Source organism: Carettochelys insculpta, chromosome 17, assembly GCF_033958435.1.
Source record: "Carettochelys insculpta isolate YL-2023 chromosome 17, ASM3395843v1, whole genome shotgun sequence".
Classification (NCBI taxonomy): Eukaryota; Metazoa; Chordata; order Testudines; family Carettochelyidae; genus Carettochelys; species Carettochelys insculpta.
Genome location: NC_134153.1, coordinates 25,126,796 through 25,149,130, shown reverse-complemented (window position 1 = coordinate 25,149,130; position 22,335 = coordinate 25,126,796). Strand labels below are relative to the sequence as shown.

The following is a 22,335-nucleotide window of genomic DNA, read 5'->3' as shown; positions in this document are numbered from 1 at the left end:
CTGCCCAGAGGCTTCATCCCACCACTCTGATTGGCAAGAATTTGAGCCAGTCAGAGCAGTGGGGTAGGGTGCAGAGCCATGTTTATCATGGAGGCGCTGCCTACGTAAGCTGCACACAAGGCACTCAGACCCCACGCACCCGGACAGCTCCTGCCCCCTCCTTCCCAGACCCCACACTGTAAACCCTGTGGCACCTACCACCTGCACAGGTCCCCCACCCCCAGGCTGTTCCTGTTCCCCTTCCACCTAGTTCTCCCCACCTGCAGCCCACTCCTGGCAGCACCCTTCCACACTGACTCCCTCATTTTTGGACCTGCCCTGGAGCCCAAAAGGGCCCACAAAATGTACTAGCCCTGCTGACCACCACCCGCACATCACCCTGGGTCTCCTGGGCTGCTGTGCCAGGGGAATGAGGGGATTGTCTTTTCTTTGTGTTTTGTTTTTCAGTCTTGAGACTACATCAGTGAGGGTTTGTCTATGGGTCTGTCATTCCCCACTCCTGCTTTAAATCCTTGACATCTGTAGGCAGTTAAAAGCATGTGTTTAGATACTGGGTTTTCCTAGTAATTTTGTTTTTTTAATAAAACCTGCCTTTGCTAAACAGGTGGGAAATGTGTTCCTGTATAACTCTGGCCCTTTCGGCCTAGGAAGATTTCTCAGTGCGGGGGAAACATCAGTGAACAGTAGAAACACAACACAACACAACTTGCTTACAGACAAAGCAACATAAATGCATATTACCTTACATGATGCTGTGCATCAAATCTCCTTAAGCCATGATAGCAAATTGGGAATGGTCCTGGGATGCTAGGGCACTTGAAAAAAAGAGTTCCTGAATCTTTAAGGTGCACTTGTTCAGAGGCTTGTGTATGCTTTGCTCTAGCACAGGAAGGGAGTGAGTGTTTCTGTTCAGTCCTCGCAATTTTGTGGCTGAAGTGTGTCCCATGGCGTGCTTTGGGGGTGGGAGGGAGAGACTTTGCTCCATCTTCAGCCTCACTTCTTTTAATTTTGCTTATATCCAATACATTTGAATGCATTGTATGGTGGTTATGTGTTACTGCTGCTTTTCCATGTATGTGCCTGCATCTAGTGTTACAGGTTGAACCTCTCTCATCCAGCACCCTTGAAACCTGAACAGTGCGGATGAGAGAATTTGCTGGACCACAAGAGTTTAATATTAGTCTAGCACATTAGCAACACTGTCACTGCTTATGGGGTTCTTAGAAGACGTTTAGGAGTAAATTACAGCAAAATAACACAGAACACTGAGAGCCAAGACAGGTGGCTGTAAATAAACTTCATAGGACCACTGGAAACGTGGTCACACCTGTGGTAAGTGGTTGTCTGTCTGGCTAACTAAAGTCGTGCCAGATTATGGATGCTTATGGACAAGAGAGTTCTGGATTAGAGGAGCTCAGCCTGTAGCTAAAATTATTTCTAGCTTTTGTAAACTACATTGGGGTCCTCCTGTATAAAAATTTTGTGACATAGTATGAAAATGGAGGACTCTTATGTTCGTTCCTGGACTTTTAAGAAAACATTTCACTTTTTGTTGAAAACCTGTTACTGGGGCTGTGACTCTCTCCTTTGAACAGGACACACTCAGGGTTAGTAAATGGTAACTTGGACTAGCTTTATGGGATAAAAACCCCAACGTTAGAAATAAGAGTGTATACACATTTCTTTTGTTGTATTACCCAAGGATCCCAGCTCAGGCACTAGGGCCCGTTCTGCTAGGTGCTGTACAAACACAGAGCCTGTCCCTGCTCCAGTGAAGGCACTTTCTCGGGTCTGCACAGTATGCAGTAGTGCCTAAGTGAATAAAAGTAGAGCCCACTGTTTGCATAAGATGGCTCAGATCAGTCACAGGCTGGTGAGTCCCTAAAAACTGCCCCTTTGATCTGCTTTCCTGTTTGACCCAGCGTGGGATACTGACACTTATAAAACTGGTGCAGGCAGAGAAGAAGCCCAATATATTAGACATCTCTCTTGTGTCATAAGCTTAACCCCATTCCCTGGGAAGCAGTTACGCATCTAGGAAGCTGAGATGTTTACACTCTTGTTTTAGGAAGGTTTCTTATATTCATATATGTAAAGTCCTCACTATTTAAAATATCAGAGAGGGAATGACAGAGCTCTATAATATTCACGTTAGGCTAGTTTCTTGGCCTGTCCTCTCTGACAGTCCCTTCATGATGTAGTTTATGGGGCAATCGGTTTTCTCTTTCTTCCATTTAAGGCTGAGGAAAGCAAAGTCTTTCTTTGCAGAGAAAATAAAGGTAGCTGGTAGCAGATTAGAAACTTAATACCGGCCCTGGCAACAGAGACACAGAATGTAGGTCAAGACATTGTAGGCTGATGTAATTATTGCCGGTGCACCCGCAGGAAACTAAACCTGCTGTGCTGTATGTCTATGACTGGAGAGATTACAACTAAAAGACAGCGGGATGGACCCCTCCCTTTTTAATGCACACCTGTTCAGAGGTGGGGTAATGTTGCTGATCTCATTTAGGTGAAAATAGCCACTCTTCACAGTTATTTAATTCAGGGAAATGGATAAATGGGATTTGAAGAAGTGGATTTTGCATGTCTTGCATAGTTGCCTTTAGTAACATCATCTGCTTCAAATTGTTTTGAGCCTGACCTTCATTATGTGTGTATGAAGAGATTGGGATGGGGCCAGGAGGAAGAATACGACAGCGTCTCTGATCTCTTTGGTCCAATGTCTGCATTTGTTTTTCTGTTTGGGGTTTTCACTCCTCTGCTTGCTGACTGTTTAGCTGCACTCCCTTTTAGCGTTTCCATGCTGCTCTCTGGAATTGCTGTCGCCTCTGATTGGAAGTCACTGTGCCCAGAGTGACATGCTAATTAGTATTTCATCTTTGATGTTAGCTAGTCCTGGAAGAGCATAAATAGTCTTAGTTTTGCCCATATAGGGACAAAAATCACACCAGTGCCGCATCTGATTTGCATCTGTTTTAGTGTTTATCATCCTCTGTAGGAGCGATATGAATGAGGGAGGAGGAAACAATTGTACAGTGCATGTCACAGGGAATTGATGGGGCGCTGATCTCCTCCTAGCCATTAATCACTTTACATATAAGTGTAAATTATGGTTTTGTTACCCTAAATCAGGGCCAGCAACCTTTCTGAGATGGAGTGCTGAAATTTGACCTTTTGACCATTATGCATGGTCCAAGTGGCAGTGATACTTTTTCAAGTCACTAATATGCCTATTTACAACAGCTTCATTAATAAATAAATTACGATGCAGAGCTTTACCATTTAGGTGGTGGTTGGTAGCATTAGCCAGTCTTTTGTTAATCCCCAGGCAGCCTGGCTTTGAGCAAGCTCCTTGTTGCATGGGGGAGAAGGGGTGGGCTGAGCTAGGGCATCTCATGCCAATGAAAATTGGCTCATGCCGCTATTGGCACCTGTGACAGGAGTTGCTAACCCCTTCCTTAAACTTTTTGGAGTCATCATGCCCAGAGTGTTGACACTGATATATCACAAGAATGAGGTGATAGGTGGGGACTTGCTTAATATGTCCTATGTTACATTTGAAAGGTCTGTGAATTCCATAATCGTTCACTCACTGGTCATGTCCCCCCATTTAATGTTCAAGTCTCTGTGGTAAAAATTAATAAATTGCTAGAACAGATCTAAGTAGGGCAGAGGATTTAAAACTTATTTTGCACAACCATTTAGCAAGTGCCACTGATGTACTGAAGTGTGTCTTGTGCAAGCCAGAGGATTAAGGGTGCTTCTAGTTCCTGTGTGTTCGTACGCTATAGCCAGAATTGCAGGCTTTCTCAAGGTTTCAGCTGTGTACATATTCCTCCTTTCTTTCAGCTCCCTGTGAGGTAGATTAATAAGCAGTACCTGGAGTGCACTCTGTAATTTGACTTGCAAGCAAGGCCAGATCTGTGAATCATCGTGTAATTAGTGGGAAACAAGTGGATACAGCAAGTAATGACTGAGTTGAGTGCAGGGAGGCAGGGTACATACATGTTGAAGCTACTGAGAGTGGCAGACTGCGTATACTCTTTTAAAAAAAAATTGTTGCAATGTTTATTTTGGTGGCAGACTTCTGTTAGAATTCTAAGGCAATTTAGTATTCCACACACACTACAGATACACCAAACTTGCCCTCAGACAGTTTAAAAAAATTCAAAGTCTGCTAATGAAAGCAGTACTTAAATGTCTAGTCGTACCTGCTGTGAATACGTATGGTACAGTGGCTGTCATTGGACCGGGACCTGTAAGTCTGGGCCCTTTCTTAGCCGTGCCACATGCTTGCTGGGTAACTTTGGACAAACCGGTTAATCTGCCTGTGCAGACACAAAGTTGGTAGCCACATCTCTATCTGCAAAAAGGATCCACGGATACTGGTATCCACACCTGCAGATACCCCCGGATAAAAAGCAGATGTCTGCAGATATGCAGAGCTCTTTTAATGGTACTGGTCTATTTTGTAAAGTAGGTTGAGATCGAGAGGTGAAAAACGTATGATTTTATATTAAAATTAAGTATAAAATATTTTTCCATCTGCTGAAATGGATTTTAACCATGGAAGCTCATGACCTAATAAATTTGTTAGCCTCTAAGGTGCCACAGTACTGCTTGTTGTTTATGAAGTTACAGACTAATATGGCTTCCCCTCTGAGGCTGTATAAAAGCTACAAAAATGATATAAATATGCTTTGGTGACTAGACTTGTATATTCACGCTACATCATTCTGTGTTCAATTTTTTTTAAAAATTCCACGTCTGACAAGTTGCTCAACTATTTAATTAGTGCTAGTCAAAAATGTACTTTCATCAGCCAGGGGGAGTGTGGGAGTTGTACCCACTCAATTAGTAAATGTGGTTTTAAACTGATGCAGCTTGCTTTCTAGACTGGACTTAAAGAGGTTTCCTGATGGCTTGGCATTAGCAAGTAGAGGTGGTGCTCCGTGTAGAGATTTGCCCCAGTTCCTTGGCTAAATGTGTTTGCTAAAAATTGTCTAAATCAAGTTGTGCCTTGATCTGTGCCACTTTGTTGCCATCCTCCAACACAGTGTGTGCTTCATCTCAAGGTTGCACTATGAATGTATCTTAGTCATTCAGAATGCAGCGGCTTGGCAAGTGAATGGGTGCCGTGACACCTCTCTCATTTAAGCAAGACACACAAGATAAGGTGGTTATATACTTATCCATTATTACATGCTGGTATCAGCAGCTTGGGGACTTTGAGCCCCTAATTTCAGAAGTTGTGTATTTAAAGTAGTGGTCTCAAAGCTGTATGCAGTTTCAGGTAATCACCGTGATTCACATTTTCAAATCTGTCTCCACATCCATGGGGGCAGGAGAGTTTGTGAGGTGTTACCTTACAAATTACCAGTGGTCTGAGAAAAATCAAATAGTTATAACTGTTTGTTAGTTGATGTCTCAGTGACATTGAGGGACAATGGCTGTTACGGTTTTAATTTTTTTATTAGAAGTAATGGCCATTGTCCCTTGATGCGACTGAGAAATGGGCAGGTGATTCACTGTGTCTGGGCTGGCTCTCTCAACCACAACAACAAAACAAGTAAGGTGCTTATTGTGTCTTTTGTAGCAGTGGCAGATTAGTTGTATGTAGATATAAAATAAAACATGGGTGGTGATCATGACAGCACCGACCAAAGGCATGTTGCAGATAACCAGTGGAACGGGACTGTGAAGAATAAGGACCTCTGAAAGTGTTGGTTAGGTGCTGCTGGATTTTTTTCAAAAGCTCATTCACGTTAGCCCTTGACAAGCAATCAGAATGCTATCTCAGGCAAAGTGAGAAAAAATTATGAATGTTCGGTGTAGACGCTGTTCTGAATCTTAAAGATAAGAACTAAAACTGGCTGAGAGTGAACCAGTAGATTATCGGCCAAGGCTGGCTGGAAGCAACAGATGAAGACAAATTCAAATTGCCAACTTCCGAATGTGTTTTGTCTAAAAACAGCTTTGCCAGGAAGCCTATAAAAGCCCAAGTGCCCCTCCCCCAATCAGTTCAACTAACCTCGGGTGTATACGTGCAGCATTGCAGGGGCTCAACTCTACCAGAGTTCTCTGTAAGCTGTGTGCTTGTATGGCCGCCCAGAAGAGATTCACATGCCACCCAGCTGATTAGCAGAGCGCGCACAGCTAGGTGTGGGTTTTACTGCAGGTGCACTTTCACGCATGACTCAGTGTGCATAAAAACATTTTTCCATGTGTTCATTGAGGGGAAAATATCCACATGGATGAAAAAGATTTGTGGGAACATTGAACTGTACCACATCTGGTGAAGATGTTCTATCTCAGTGGGAGAAGCTCTCCCTCTCCCACTGACATAGCGCTGTGCATACAAGGGCTTATATCAGAGTAACTTATGTCATTCCAGGTGGTTAACTCACATCTCTGAGTGCACTACACAACATTATACCAGCGTGGGCTGTAGTGTAAACACAACAGAAGCATTTTATTAACTTGTTTAGATAGCGCTCAAAACCAAAAACACAACCCCCCCCCCACGTTTGAATGGGAAGGTTCAGATATTGTGCAGCAGAAATTTTGCTGTAGAAGCATTTTTATTACCATTCTTGCTCTTTGCCTAGGACTGCTCTTACATAAATGAACGACTCCTGCCAGCAGTGCAGAATGCTACCCCGGTTTAGCCTGCACTTTGCTGCAGGTCCGGCACCTCCCTGAGAGAAAGTCACATGACCACAAAGTTCTGCAGTGTTACCTTGTTTCATCAGTGCAAAACACATCATCCGTAAACTGGAGATTAACAGCAGTGAGCTCATTTTTGGGTGGAGAGCTGGCAACCACTGAAACAACTTTGTTTGAATGTGGGTGTGCAGGGAGAGGGGAGGAGTGAGCAAAGAACTGTCTGCAGTGGGGCGGAGATCCCAGTGGCATTCTCTTGTTCAGAAATGAGCCACCCTTTGTGGGATGAGCCCATTAACCAGTTGACTTGGAATGCTGCTAGAAGCAGGATGGAAGTGGGCATATTTCTGCAAGTGACCAACCACACCATCTGGGTTATCTTTTGTGAAATTGCTGAGCTGTTCCCCCAGAATGCTCTCCAGTGTCTTCTGAGGAGCTAAATGTCAAAGTTATGACAATGTACTTGAGTAAAATTGCTGGAGTTTAGTTTAGCCTAGACTGAGGGAGGGAAAGACTGTGGTCCAGGGACCAAGATCTGGCTGTGTTTTTTATTTTGTGGTTTACTTTGTTTTAGCCTCTGTTTGTTTGACAAAATAGATTTAGCTCTGTTTGCTGCTGGAGTCCCATGGGCTTTTTTTGTCAAGGTTCTGCAAAATACTTGAGTGTGTTTAATTTTTAATTGTGGCATTTTCCTGAATTTCCTCGACTTCCTGATGGGTTTCCTGATTTCCTCTACTTTTAATGTTGGATTCACACCTCTTTAACTGGAGAATAAGTAACGCTGTAATGTCAGAATTACTCATTTTTGTAGACTTTCTTTCCCAGTGAAGTCTTGCAGTTACTGCCTCACACATCAAGACCAGTTCCTTTGGTGGTCACTGAGAACAAGCATAAGAGGGAATACCCACCTATCTTCAAAATGAATCTCCAGGGCACCCAAATCCACATACAGCCTATGGAAACTGGACTCCTGCGCCTGGTGTTTACCTAGCTCATGTGTTCTCAAACTGTGTCATGACCACATTTAAATGAGCTCACCAAGGCTCGTGTTGGCCTTGGGGACCACCTGCAAGTTTGAAGCCTGAAGCTCCACTCCCCAGGACAGAAGCCCAAGTTCCCCTGCCTAGGGCTAAGTTTGCATGCCCCCTGTCCGTCTTCCCCCCATGACGGAGCTCAGGTGGCTGGGTCTTTGGTTCCTTCTGGGGTTGTGTTGCAATTTTTGTTGTCAGAAGTGGGTCACAGTGCAATGAAGTGAGAGAGAGGCTGGTCTAGCTCTTTCATCCCAAATAAAATGTTTTTCCAGTGAGGTTTCCTCTCCTCTCCTCCCATGCTTGTCTGTTCCATACAGTATGGTGAGTGGTTTGACAGAGCTCTGTTGTCTCTCGTATTTTGCTTTCAAGTAAAGTTTTCGTTAGGATAGTGCCTGATTTACTGTCCCAGTCATTCATTCTGTGGCGTGGTAGGTTGAAACAGTAACCAGAAAACTATATCTGTACTTTTGTATAGATTTACATGCCAGCAGGGAAACAAAAACTAGTTCCCATTGTAATGTTACTGCAATCTAGGTTGTGTCATAGAACCTCATTGTTGTGATGGCAGATGACCTCATCTAACTTCCAGTACCTAGTTAAACTTCAGCAACCTTTGTAACAGTGTTAGTAGTGTTGTCATATTTAGCTGTGGAAGTATGGAGAGTCTGCATGGGAAGGACCCAGGTATTTCATAAAGGGGTTGTAGCAGCACTACTATCAGACTGGGTGGGAAAAGCTAAGCAGGTTGGCTTCTGCTTGTCCAAGATATAGACCAGGTTTACATTACAAGCTTTTGCAAGTTCAGCAGTATTTGGGAGAACAACAACTTTTTTTTTTTTAACAGTATTTCTATACCAGAAGTCCTAGCACAGGCACAGCTTGCAGTAGCATAAAAGAACTTCTGTGGATATAGCTTATTTCATTGAGGGGACTGATTGATTGATATAACCTTCTAGGCAAAAGTACTTCTTTGCCAGCATAAGCTGTGTGTCTATGCAGGAACTTCTGCCAGTATAGAAATGTTGGTAAAAATTTTCTAGCATAGCTCTGGCCATAGTAAATAACAGTTTGTCACATAATCATCTGTAGAAAATGCCAGGAATTTAAAGGAGGTGACTGGAGAAAATAATCTGCCCCTCCAGCATGGTGTCTAAAACCACTTGAAGCAAACATGCAGGTTCTATGCTGACTGTGCTTTGACTGTCCCCAAAATGAAGGATTCCAATCAACCCATCTTTATAGGGTGCCACTGTGCAAAGACATGAGAAGTGATTTAGGCTGTTTCTATCCCATTGGTTGATTATCTGATAGTATCTCGTGGCTATTTTTCACTGTTGTTCAGCACTTGGTGTGGGTGATTTAATGAAATAAACTAGCTGGCCGATGGAAAGGCACACACTTACTTTTGGTTTGCATAAATGAGAAGCTGGGCTTCCTGTGGACAACCTGAGACAGTTAAATTCCCTTATGTGCTAACGCTAGTGGGCTGTCACTGTCACAGCCAATGTGAGTGTGAGAGCAATTTTATTGGGAAGCATGTTAATATGAAGACCATGTCCAAATTCAAATCATGACATAACTATGTGTGCCTTTAACAAGTTAAAACCTCAGGGGAATCTGAAGGTACACCTCTATGTCCACACTGGGCTAGTAACACCTTCAGAATCCTAATCTAAACTCCTAAATAAGACCTTCAAAGTATGCGAAGACCTACTGTGTGAGCTTCTTTGTGGACTCTCGCTCAGTTCTAGAGATGGTAGTGTACACGTATGTCTCTTTGTTTGGAAGTATCGAATCCTAAGTGGCGCGCACAATACTTCTTACGTGTCTTATGTTTTAAATGCTGGCTTGTGATGGCTACAGACTAATTTATTGCTAGCACTGTCCTGTGTGCAGAACCACTGTACTGATGTGCGCCCTGAGGGCAGTGGTGTGTTTATCCCTATGAATCCAAGCTGACTTTCAGTTACCTGAACTGAGCTGCATGCTGAGGAAGATGCTGAATATCTGTTTCTGCTCTCAAGTTAGTATTGGCAAATAACATGCTTTGCACTAAGAGCCAGACTTTTAAAGGTATTTAGAGATCAAAATATGTAGCAAGGCCCTTCTGACAATGCTGGCATCTTTGTGTCGTTAGGCACCTAAATACCTTTGAAGATTAAAAACAAAGCCTTCTGTATTCTTAAAATGCTTTGTGAACTTTATAGCTGTTGTCTGATAGAAGAAACCCTTACAGACTCTTTCCCTCTTGTAGGAGCAAACAGCAGCCTGGTCCGGATACAGAAACTTGTCAACTGCTGGGAACAAAGAACAGAGATTTGGCTTTACCAAGACACTTAATACAATTTTTTTTTTTTTAAAACTCAAAATTCCACAGAACTTCTTGGTGGTGGCTTTTCCCTATCAAACACTCTAGTAATGTGGCTGCTTTTCTATCTTCTAGCCTCTCACATATCATGTTGTTTCTCTTGAACTTCATTGCAGGATAGTGCTAGCCTCACCTTGCCCCCTAAATGCTTTGGTGTGGGTCACTTGGTGCAAGCTGCTGGTATTCAGTTGGTGTTTCTGCGTTTCTTCAAATTTCTACTTGGAGATTTCTCCTGAATGTTGTTAATTGACCTGCTTTTTCTTTCTCTCACTGTGTCTCTGTCACATTCTCTTCAATTCCCCTCTCGCTCCTTCCCACCGCTGCTGTTGTAGGTTCATCGTGCCTAGTGGCATATAAAAAGACACCTCCCCCTGTCCCACCTCGGACCACCTCGAAGCCGTTCATCTCTGTCACCGTGCAGAGCAGCACTGAATCAGCCCAGGATACCTACCTGGATAGCCAGGATCACAAGAGTGAAGTCAACAGTCAGTCGGGACTGAGTAATTCATCAGACAGCTTAGACAGCACCAGACCACCCAGTGTGACCAGAGGCAGTCTTGTGACTCCAGCCAGAGATGCTCCAGAGTTACCCCAGAAAAATGCCACTTTGAAAAGTGACAAAGGAACTCTGACTAGCGAAGAGCCTAAGGTGGAGAATATCCCCAAAAGGAAGCTATCCTCGATAGGAATACAAGTATGAAATTGGTTTTTCTCCTTTGTGTAACAGAGAATGTTCTTAACTTATCCATTTAGCATGTGTATTGTAATTAAATGTGCAGCTGAACCCACCTGTCTAGCTAAAGACGTTAACCAGTTTGTCGAACAATCATCCAGTGCACCTTAAAGTGAAATACAACAAAATGTTCTTGTAACAAGACAGTACAGATTTAAAGCCTGTGTCACAAAGCTATGGAGAGCTGTTAAATGGGTAATTTGCGTTAAAGAGCCTCCTTGCCAAAAGTGCCTGTGCACAAATGCAAATGTGTGTGCTATATACTGTATTTTAAGGTCAGCCTGCAGGCTGTCAATTCATGAGTACGAGGCATAGCTCCATTTAAGATTCAAACTCTTCTCTTACAGAACAATTCAAGCACATGTGGGGTTGTGTACAACACTCTGTCTCTAAGGCAGTCTTTCTGTGGGAGTGCCCCTCCTTCACTGGTATTGGTTCTCTGAGAACTTCTGTTGCTGGAAGTCAGCAATCTTCAAGCTAATGAAAATCAGTTGCTAGCTTTATCGCTCAATGAAAACTGCTTAGAAAGAAGAGTGTATCCAAGCTTTGTCCTGCACAGGCCACTTTAGGGGTTTATTTAATATAATAATATTTCAACAAAAAACAAACTTCTCCAAAGCTATTTGCTTATGGATCAAATTTCAAATGTAGGTGCCTAAACTCTGTTCATCAGTTGTATGTGCAAGCACCTGCTCATGTCACCTTATGACATGGTGACGTAATAACCTTTGAACGTATATCACAGAAGTAGCCGTGTTAGTCTGTATCTTCGAGAACAAGATGTCCTGTGGCACCTTATAGACTAACGGATATTTTGGAGCGGAAGCTTTTGTGGGCAAAGACCTGCTTTATCAAGTTTAAATGCAAAGCATGTGGGTTCAGCAGGTGTGAATATGGGTTTCAAAGTGCAGTTAAATGCACATCATCTACAGCTTTCAGACTTCCCAGTTCTGTGCACCATGTTGAAACAGCCCTTTCTCCAACATAAGCAGCATCTCTGTATAATCAGGTCAAACACTTGTATGTTGAAGCCATAGCGCTGGTAACCTCTCCTTAGGCTAGCAGTATTGTGCTGTCTGTCCTAGAACAGCCTTCAGATTGGTTTACAGAAACTGTTCTCGATGTGCACGTAAGTGCAGCTCTCCTGTTTTCAAGCATGTATTCTAGCAGCAAGGTTTTTCGTTTTGTTTTGTTTATCGTTTGTGTATTTTTTTATTTAATAAGGTTGACTGCCTTCAGCCAGTGGCGAAAGAGGAGCCCCCTACGCCAACCACTAAATTTCAGTCCATCGGGGTTCAGGTAGAAGACGAGTGGCGGTAAGTAAAAGATGCAGATCTACCCCTCTAAACTGCACTGTGCAATCTAGCCTAGACCCATGTCTCTCCTCGATTTCTTATTTAAATACTGTGTTGAGCAGCCCATGTTTTTATAAAAAAAAAAAAAAAAAAAGTACTTGCTCTGTAATGTAAAGAGCTAGATCAATGGGAGCCTGAAATAAAAACCAAACCCAAGATGTAATTATGGATGTGTGTCAGTCAGTTTGTCTAAATGGCCTATTGCAGTAAGGAAGCAACCTTATAATTTTGTCTGTCTGCATGTGTGGAGTGTGCATTTGTGTGTAAGGGGGTGGGGCTGGAGGGAAGCAGGCTCAGCTGCAGACACTGTAAACAAACCCATTGCATTGTGTACCAGAGTGTGAATCCAGCCAGGCTGAGGGAGTTTCTTCATTCTCTTGCTCCTGCTTTTTTTTGCAGGAACAGCCACTCTCGCAGTATGTCCTCCAAACAGGATACCGATTCCGACGCACAGGAACCGAATCACTCTAGCTGTAAATCATCTGAGAGAAGCCTTGCTGATTGTCCCACTCGCCACAACTCCGTCAGCGTTGATTCCAGTACCAGGCAACCAGCCAAGCCCTCCCAGTTCAAGAGAAACCTCTCCTATGGAGATAGCAGTGACCCAGCCCTAGAGCCTTCATCTCTCCCTCCTCCAGACCCTTGGCTTGAGACGTCCTCCAACTCACCATCAGAACCGACACAATCAGGAGCCTGCAGGCGGGACGGGTACTGGTTTCTGAAACTGCTACAGGCAGAAACAGAAAGGTTAGAAGGGTGGTGCCGTCAGATGGACCAGGAGACCAAAGAGAACAATCTCTCTGAAGAAGGTGGGTGTTGAGAACTGCATGGCACTGGGGAGGGCAGTGGGGTATAACTGGAGGAAAAGCCTGGGGCTGGGCAGGGTACGCTGGCTCAGACTGCAAGGCTGAAAACCCTGGGGGCTGGAGGGTTCCGAAAGCTCAGTCTCCAGGCTGAGCACAAACATCTACACGGCAATTTTTAGCCCCGCAAGCATGGACCAGCGGTAACTCTGCTGCAGGTCTTTCATCCCCGTGTAGACATGCCCTGAGACTAGGTACCATGTGGAGCAATCTGACTAAAGAACTCGGGACGTGCTGGCTAGGAAGGGACTAGATGGGATTATTCTGGATCCGCACAGAGCAGACAAAGAGTGAGGTTATGTAGGAATGTAAATGTGGTTGATGGTGCTACAGCCGGCATGGTTTTTACCTCCAGCTCAGTTGTAATTCTACAAGCAACACTCCCCAGAAGTGACTCAGACAAAAGTCAGTGCTCCATAGTTTTGAAGGTGGGGGGTGGCTTACATCACCCGTTTTCTCTTCATTTCTCCACCCCCAGCCTTCATACCTCTCCTCAGCAATGCTGACTAGCAAGCTGGACAGGCAGTGCAGAGCTGTTCCTTACTCTGGCTGGGGCAGGATTAAAGGACCAGCCTTTGCTCTTTAACTCTGACAGGAGCTGCAGGCTGAGCAGCCCTTACTCATTTGAGTAAGGGAGTAATAGGGGAGAGGGCCATATCCCCTTATTCAGTATTTTCCAGCAAATTATTTAATGCAGCATTAAATCTGCTTGTTTATTTGGAGAGTCCAGCTCATGCCCAACCACTCAGATCCAAATATTAAAACTAATTTTAAAAAGGCTAGAAAATGACTAGGCAAAAGATCTCTTGGCAATATTCTGCCGCATGCTCCTGCTGTGCCTTCAGTAGTCAAAAGCCTGAATGCTTCTCTTGATAGCAAGGGGGGCAGTGGTTTCACACTTCAGGGCTCCACTGAGTTTTTAAACCTGGCTGAGAAAAGAGGTTTGATCTGCTGTCCTTGTGATCCTCTTATGTTTTGGAGTGGGTTACAGTCAGTGCTTGTGCCTGGAGGTCAGGGCATTGCCTGTTCTGTGGTGGCTTGCCTATAGATCATGCCTTAAAAGGCTTTGCTATTCAACCTTGCCGCAGGCTCTAATGATTTTAGTGCCCTCTTTTTTAGGAAGCACAGAGCTATAGACATCAATAACACTGCACAAACTGGACAAAAAGTGGATTAGTCTATTGCAGCTGGAATGTATAGAATTAACTCTCTTGGGGTCTCTGAAATTCACTTTCGTTTAATGTGTGTTGGGGAACAGGGCTTCAGGCATCGCAGGCTGGCTACACTGCATAAAATAACCCCACACAAAACCTGCAGCTGTGTGTGTCTGATCCTGGGTCAGCTGACTTTGGGCTTGCAGTTCTCACACTATGGGAGTTCAAGTAGCCATGTAGGTGGCTCCAGCCCAAGCCCCAAATTTCTACAATGTTGTTTTTAGCTCCGCAGCACCAGCCCGAGTCAGTTAACGTTAGCTCTGAGACTTGCTGGTGCAGGTCTCTTTGCACTGTAAAATACCCGAAAATGACTCCTCTGCCTTGGATCTTCAGTGAGGCTTTACTGCAAACAGATAATCTTGTGGCCATGTGACTGTGTGCCATCCTCGATTGGTCTCTTGGCGGTAGAACAAGGGAGAACAAAGTATACAGAGACCAGAGCAGTGCATCAATCACTAACAGTGACACAGCTTGTTTAAAACATGAGTGAGCAAACACAATTTTGCTCATAGAATGAGTATGTGCCCAGGTATACAAATACCAAGACACATCTTAAGTTTGAAATATTCTCCGTTGGATTCAGCTTTTTTAGTATATAACTTCTTAAAATCCTTTCTCTTTCTTTAAAAGTCTTAGGAAAAGTCCTCAGTGCTGTGGGCAGTGCACAGTTACTAATGTCACAAAAGTTCCAGCAGTTCCGGGGCCTCTGTGAGCAAAACTTGGTGAGTAAAAGTAACTTTTGTAAAATGGCAGTTGTCTAACCACTGCTCTGTACTGCTAAGATGAAGCAGCTCAGTGTATAATACAGCCGGGCCATTTCCTGGCACCAATGTTGGATTATGCTTTATTAAATATCAACTAAACAAGCTGTGCAGTACCAGGAGATTTACCATCTGTTCAGCAACCAAAGAGGGGTAGCCTGGCACCTCACAAGTTTTCTTTTTGTATGTGTGCAACATTAAAGCCATGTTCTGCCTGGGGTACCTCTCATCATTCTCACTGATGTCAGTATTAGACAATCTATTGGAAGAGAGAATTTAGCTAGAAGTATTCCTCTGGGAGGGTGGAAACAAGTGTCTGCCTATATAAACTTGCTCTGGAGATACTACGTTCAGGGTGCCTGCTTGAACCATGTATTTTCTTCTTCTCAAATACCGTTCAAGGTGAACTGCAAAGGTTTAGCCTCGGTGGAGGGTTTGTAAAAAAGCCCTCCAGACCTCGGTATGCGCTTACTTTGTATGGCTGATGGAGCCTTCCCATCCCCAAAGTACTGATTCCAGTTGCTTGTGAAGTGCTGTGTGTGAATCAGACTTTTTCAAACATGGCAAAGATGCTTGTCCTGGCTGAGATTCAGTAAGGCAAGCTGGCAGGTTTTAAAACCTAGTTCTAGGTTTATCCCAGGATGAAAGTTTTTAATCTTTAATAACTCTTCAGTCAGGGATCTGTAGCTTTTTTTAAAACCTTCTGGGGGAAATAATTTAGCCTTCAGGCTGAGATATGAGTCCAGCTACAGCTCCAGTGGACATTTCTTGGAAAAGCTGTGGGCCATGAAAATAAGAGGGTTGTGTTAAATGACTGCTTTCTGGTTTTGCTGATGATAGCTGTAATGGCATTGCACTGGCAGAGTAATCCTGGGACTAGACTTTAAAGAGAGCTCAGTATGTTGGGTGCACACTGAGTGCTGAGATCTCTTAAAATCTAACACAGTCATGTGTGCTGATGCTCTGAAAGCCATGTGTATGGGCAGAGTTCCTAACTCTTTGGAGAAACTTCTGTCACCTATTTAGAATCTTTCAGGCCAGTCTTGGGTCACTGTTAAACTCCAGCCATACGGCTTCAGAGAGAATATATTTTGCTTCTGACCAAATTGGAGCAGAAACAAACAGCTTGTTTGCATTTTTGGGCATTAGGTGGCACTCCAATTTACAGGCTATATTCCATTTGGTTTGATCAAATTTTGTCCACTCTTCGCTAGCTGGAGCATTACTATCGCATCTGGATGCCTGAATAGGAAACCACAAATAGTTTGGTTTTTGAACTCAAATTTAGGACTTTCAGCATGGTAGTGCTGCAGGATTAGCACTAAGATAAGCAGCTGTCTTGCTTCCTGCTACCAGCATGTACTTGGATTCTAGTTTGGGCCTCCTCTATGGTAAACATTATCAGGGTTGATGAGAACCAACGTGAGTAGCATTTGTCTGTGGGAGAGAAAACTATCTCTGGAGATTGATCAGAGGCTGTGTAGTAAACTCCAGCTACTAAGATACAGCACAGATATCGCCACCTTCAGTCCAAGTGCTAGTCACAATTTTTTCACTGACTTGTATAACATAAACACATGGCAATATGTATATCTTAGAAGAACCCTACCAGAACAGTAGTGACGGAGAGAGAGCTGTGTTAGTCTATCAAAACAAAAAAGCAGTCATGTAGCACTTTAAAGACTAACAAAATAATTTATTAGGTCTTGAGCTTTCATGGGACAACCTTGATAACACTTTTTCTGATTTGTTCTTAATAACAATTTTTGAACCTCTGTGCTTTATATTTTGGGTCTGTTCTGGTAAGGCTATTGATCTGAAGAGGTGGGTCTGTCCCACCAAAGCTCATCCCCTAATACATTATTTTGTTAGCCTTTAAAGTGCTACATGACTGCTTTTTTTGTTTTCCTGCCAGTGCAAGACACTCTACTGCATGCACGTCTCTCCTGGGGAAAGAATGAGAGGGAAAAGTGTGACACACAGTCGCGTTGCTTAATGCACTGTTGGAATGTATTCTGATGAGCAGAGTATAGAACTTGTACAAAAGAGAACAGAACATGCACTGCATGCTGAAGATGAGGTATTTGGTTGAACTTGTCCTATGGATACTAGAAGGAAACTTCTGCGGGTTCAGTCTCAGCCAGTAGATAGCTACATGAGCGGAGAATTGCAAAGATTAAATGTGTAAAATGGCACAGACTGTTGTTTCTGATTATATTTTTGTCTGATACTCTCTCCCTTGCAGAACCCCAATGCCAATCCCAGACCCACAGCCCAGGACCTAGCTGGGTTTTGGGATCTCTTGCAGTTGTCCATTGAAGATATCAGCATGAAATTTGATGAGCTCTACCACCTAAAGGCTAACAGCTGGCAATTGGCAGAAACTCCAGAGAAGAAGGTGAGCATGGAGCAGTTCAGCGTGGCCAAAATGTAGTGCACTCTTCTGAGTCAGCAATAGCCCATCTGCTATAGTGCTGTGTTGGTAAACTACAGTCTCATGGATTAGATTTCTAGGATGGCTGCTGTCTTTTTTGCTGCGTGCTCTGTGCCTTAACGCGTGAATCATAATAGTGGTTTCTTGCATGCTCAGAAACAGAAGTCTCCTTCCTCCTACAGGCACACCTAACCTCCTGTGAGGTACATCAAGAAGATTCCTATAGGATAAATTGAAACCATTGATTTTTTGAAACTCATGAAACTGTCAGGGTAAAGGGTGGCTTAGTAGATAGTGTACATTTACATAGCTGGAGGTGACAAGCTTTTTGTTCAATGGCTGCCAGATAAAGAGGCTAAGTTTATACTGAATAGGCTGTAACCAATGCCTGCAAAAACCACGTCACTTTACACCCAAGTACGTGCTTTATTTCTATGCCTGCATCCTACATCAGTTCTGGGCTGTGGGTGTGCCTGAGTCACTACTCACTGTGTATTATAAAACTTGTATTGCACACCTCTGTTCTGCCTCCCACTGTGTTACTCTTCTCAGTGTGCTTTTGACCCATCCTTAAGCCCTAGGAGCAAACTGCAAACCCAGATCTGCTTCACAGGGTGGGATTCTGGGCCACCTAAGGCCATGGTCTGATCTGTGGGAAAGGTCAGAGTGAAAACTTATGTAACACACCTGTCTTGGATCAGGACCCTGTTTCCTCCTACACATGATGCTGTGTTGCTGAAAGGCACGCTCCCCTTTGGGCCACAAACCATCCCCTCTCCTAGCTGTCTCAGAAGAGAGAGAACTTTTCTATGTGCATTTTTATTTTAAGTTTTGTCTGTCTTCTTACTGTCTCCTTAAAGGAAGAGAAGAAACCACCCCCTCCCGTGCCAAAGAAGCCAGCCAAGCCCAAAACCCCACTGAACCGCGACAAAGCCTCTGACTCGGTGGATAAGCAACGCCAGGAAGCTCGCAAGCGTCTCATGGCAGCTAAGCGGGCTGCCTCTGTCCGGCAGAATTCTGCCACGGAGAGCGCGGACAGCATTGAAATCTACGTCCCTGAGGCACAGACCCGCCTTTGAGCAAAGGGGAAGAGGAAGGAAACACGTGTTTTTCTAAATCATTAAAAAGGAAAAAAAAAATAATCTCTAAACTTAGTGTGATTTATTCGCTCTGGAGACTTCAGCCAACCTGAGAAAAGGGCTCCCAATTCGGCTTTTTTTCTCTCAGCGTTAAGTAATGAAGATTTTTAAAAAACCACACAACAAAAAATCCCCCTCTTGTTTTCTCTCCCCGGCTGTGGTGTTGCTGAACAGACCGAACGGACTCTGGGAGGCCCCAGCCCCTCAGACTTGGAACTTCAATCTTTTTACTTGTTCAATGTAATGAGAATTATTAGCTTGTTTACAAGAAGAGGACGACAAAAAAAAAAAATGAAGCCTTGAGCACTTGCCATGCTGTGTTCTTTCTCCCTCTCCTCAACTCTGTTCTTCCTTATCCTTAGGGTTTTTTCTTCTACCTCTTATTCTAACCTATCCACCTCCTCTCTCCACTTTTTGCATGGCTTTGTTTACTGTGTTAGAAATAACCTCTCTTCCACAGAGCTCCCGAAGAGAACATCTGTTCAGTGTGTACTGTTGTTGCACTCTGCTAGCAAGCGGCTTTTCTTTGTTTTTCCTTGGGGGGGTGGGGTGTAGAGGCGAAGGGCAGGGGTAGGGCAGCACGGTTCCCATATCCGTGTATTTGATTGAAGCAGAAAGAGGGAAAAATCTGGAATGTAATGCAGCCTGGAAGCAAATGTGTGCAATAAGATGTGAGGTGGGGTCCCTTGGCTGGTTCCAAAAGATGGGCCCTGCTCCAGGCACAGGGTGGGAGCTGGAAGGCTGGTGTGGTGGCACACGTCTGACACACTGCATGTGTGTGCACACAGGCAAACTTATTTTGACCCCTTCTGTGAATTTTATTTTCCTTGATAATTATTTTGTTCAAAAAACAGCTGCTACTCAGCGGGGACCTGTCTGAAGGGGGAGGAAAGGGTGTAATGACATGGTATTGTAGGGTGGAAGACTGGGTTTTCTACCAATAGAAGGGAGAGGGTAGCCAGTGGCAGGCTAGCAGCCTGCCTACCTGTATGTATGTGTACATATGCACATATACACTTACTAGGGTCTGTATATTTAATGCATACACACATATACATACCCATACACACGTGCCAGTGGTGTGTTAAAAGCACCTCAGTCAGAGTGGGCGTATGTATAGCATATATTTTTACATGTACTATATCTAGATGTGTGTAAAAGTGTGTGTAAAAATATATACCCTGTGTGTAATCAGATTATTTTCCCTGTATCCTGTGCTTTTTTTTTGTGCAGGGGAGGGGGTTGCTAAATATTTTGATTCTTTTTAGCTCCTTCTCCCCCTCACAGCCCCTTTTCAGTTTAGCTGCTTGGAGTCGGGACGGAATGCCAGCGTCACATTCTTTTCCACCTCCCCAAAAGGAGCACTTGCCCCCACGCTGAGCAATCACGTCATTTGAGTGGGGAGAACTTTGTGTAAGTTTTTCATGTGGGGGAAATTCCAAAGGAATTTAAACTAGGGTGTTGGTGATCCAAAAGGCAAAATAAAATAAAAACCTAAACCCGATCTAAATGAATTCTGTGTTTATGGATCTATAGGGTGACAGACTCCATCTACTAAATAGCTCTCCTAGCTGGGAGTGAGGACCTGTGAAAGCTTGACCATCAGCAAAGTGGCTGGAATCCCACATTGGTTGTTAACGTTGAGTAGATGATGTTGATTTGCTGGATTTTGTTTTCAATTCAGGCTTTTTAGAGTTTCTCAGCAGTCTAAAACTAGAAACCCAGAATGTGAATTCATCTTAATCGTGTTTCCAGAGGTTCCCAGACTGCTGGGGCATGGCTATAAAGCAGCTGAGCAGCTCTTTTCTGGGCTTGGTGTTGTGGGCCGTGGCTTGTTTTGACGAGCTTCTGAAAAGCCTCTCTAAATGGTGTGGGGACCATTCACATTTCCTCGGTCACATACCTGGTCTGCCGCACAAAGAATTCCGAGCTTGTTTCTTGGGTCCTGGCCAGGCATGTTGAAGCAGCGCATTCCCCCATGGCCGATGCTATAACGGGTTTAGCTGTATTAGCTATCGGAAGCAACTTTAATTATACAGGGTGGCCCTCCCAGGTCCAGCACTCTCAGGACCTAACTTGTCCTGACTTAGCAGATTTACCGGACCAGGGGAGATTCCTGCCTCCAGCCACCAGCCTGCCTTCACTCCAGTTCCAGCCCCAGCCAGCCCCCTACCTCCAGCCCTGGCCTTGAAGATGTTGACTGCTGTCTTGGCTCCAGTCCCATTGATGCTGAGGGCTCTGGCCCAGGCTGTGGGTCTGCTGCTGTGGGTTCCAGCCCAGAGTTCTCTGATCAAGGAACATCCATGGTCCAGCCCTGGACCAGAGAATCCCTTTTGTAGAGGTACAACTTGTATCAGTATTTCCTTGCTATTATGGAGGAATAAGGGTTAAAAATGCAGAGCGAGCTGGCTGAGAGGTGATGTTCAAAACTACCCTCAGTTTATAGCTCTGATAGTATCTCTTCCCCACCCCGCCTTTTAAAAATATTCTTGGGTTTTGGTTTTTTTTAACCTGTAGGTCAGAGCTGAGAGCTTTTAACCATGGACATGAGTTCCTTGTAATGTCTGTGAATTGATGCAGTAGGCTGTGGGTATTTAGACATACTGTCTGGGTGTGATTGTATGCTAGCGTATTTCAGTGTTCACTACAGTGGTTTGAATGCAATCTGATAAGTCTCCCATTTCTCCAGCATACCTCATTGACCCCTCCCGAGGGCCAGTCAGCAGGTAGGGAGATCTAATTTGTACATTAGATTTTTTTTTTTTTTTTTTTTTTTTCTCCAGTAGGGTGACAAGGTAGCAACAGAACTACCTCCTTCCTGATCCAGAGCTCAGAGCACGGCTATTGACATTGAAATAAGCTTCTGCCAGTGAAAGAGGATGTTTCCACTATCTCTCCCTAGAGAGGATCATTCTTGAATCCGGAAATTAAATTGGGATTTAGACACCATGAAGATACAGCTGAGTCTTTGGAAGGGCATGCAAAAATCCAGCCGGCCAAAGGGCGGCAATACGTCAAACCAAATAAGCTCTTTCCTTGTGCCTCCCACAGGCCTGTGCTGATCCTCTCAGTTCAACTATAAATGCGGGGAGGGAGGGAGGGAAGCCTTGTTTGATCTTGACTCATTTTTTTTCCCATTCTGTGCAGAAATAGTTGTTTCAGGTGTTCTAACTGCTTACCCAGTCTGGTTTCCTCCCAGTCAGCCCCAGAATGCGGAGTAGTTATAACCTCGGCTTTCTAAGAAGTGGGAAAAGAGGAAAGACTGTTCCCAATCTCTAGGCTAGGATTGGCCTAATCATATAGCAATAGCATTAGTCATTTTGGGAGTAGGGGAAGTAGTGCTGTCCATTTCAACCTTTTACAGAGCACCTTGTTTTCAGTAGTCTAAATAGCCTCTAAAGATATAGCCCCAACCGAAGTGATTGGAATTAGTCTAGCCATAGTGGTTAGGAGAATCCCAAGTCTGAAACCTACTTCTTGAAACTATGCTTAATAGATGTTTCTAATTATCTAATACTGTGTGGGTGTGATTAAAAAACCAAAATTGTAGAGTGCTACAATTATAACATGATCTTGTTCTTCACTCTTGAGTTGCGCTAAACTTCCCTCCCTGACTGAGCCTCTGTTGCTTCACTTTAGCGCCACAGCAGAAGAGAGAAAATTAACGTGGGATCTTTTTTTTTTCTTTCCAAAACACAACTCAGACTTCCACATGAAGACTTGAAAGTTGCAGCCTTGTACCTAGACTGATGCCCAACACTTTGTAATGTG

The 22,335-nt window shown here is 44.0% G+C and overlaps 1 protein-coding gene across 3 annotated transcripts in view; it reads left to right on the top strand.

Moving 5' to 3' along the window:
* Positions 1 to 20,078, top strand: part of DLGAP4 (DLG associated protein 4) — a 133,396-nt gene extending 113,318 nt beyond the window's left edge. For all 3 annotated transcript variants that reach the window (XM_075011398.1, XM_075011397.1, XM_075011399.1), the window contains 6 exons: positions 10,398 to 10,759; positions 12,023 to 12,114; positions 12,553 to 12,962; positions 14,861 to 14,952; positions 17,237 to 17,389; positions 18,286 to 20,078. In XM_075011398.1, coding sequence (XP_074867499.1) covers positions 10,398 to 10,759; positions 12,023 to 12,114; positions 12,553 to 12,962; positions 14,861 to 14,952; positions 17,237 to 17,389; positions 18,286 to 18,504 — 1,328 coding nt within the window. In that variant the 3' untranslated portion in view covers positions 18,505 to 20,078. The remainder of the gene's footprint in view (positions 1 to 10,397; positions 10,760 to 12,022; positions 12,115 to 12,552; positions 12,963 to 14,860; positions 14,953 to 17,236; positions 17,390 to 18,285) is intronic.
* Positions 20,079 to 22,335: the final 2,257 nt, after the last annotated feature.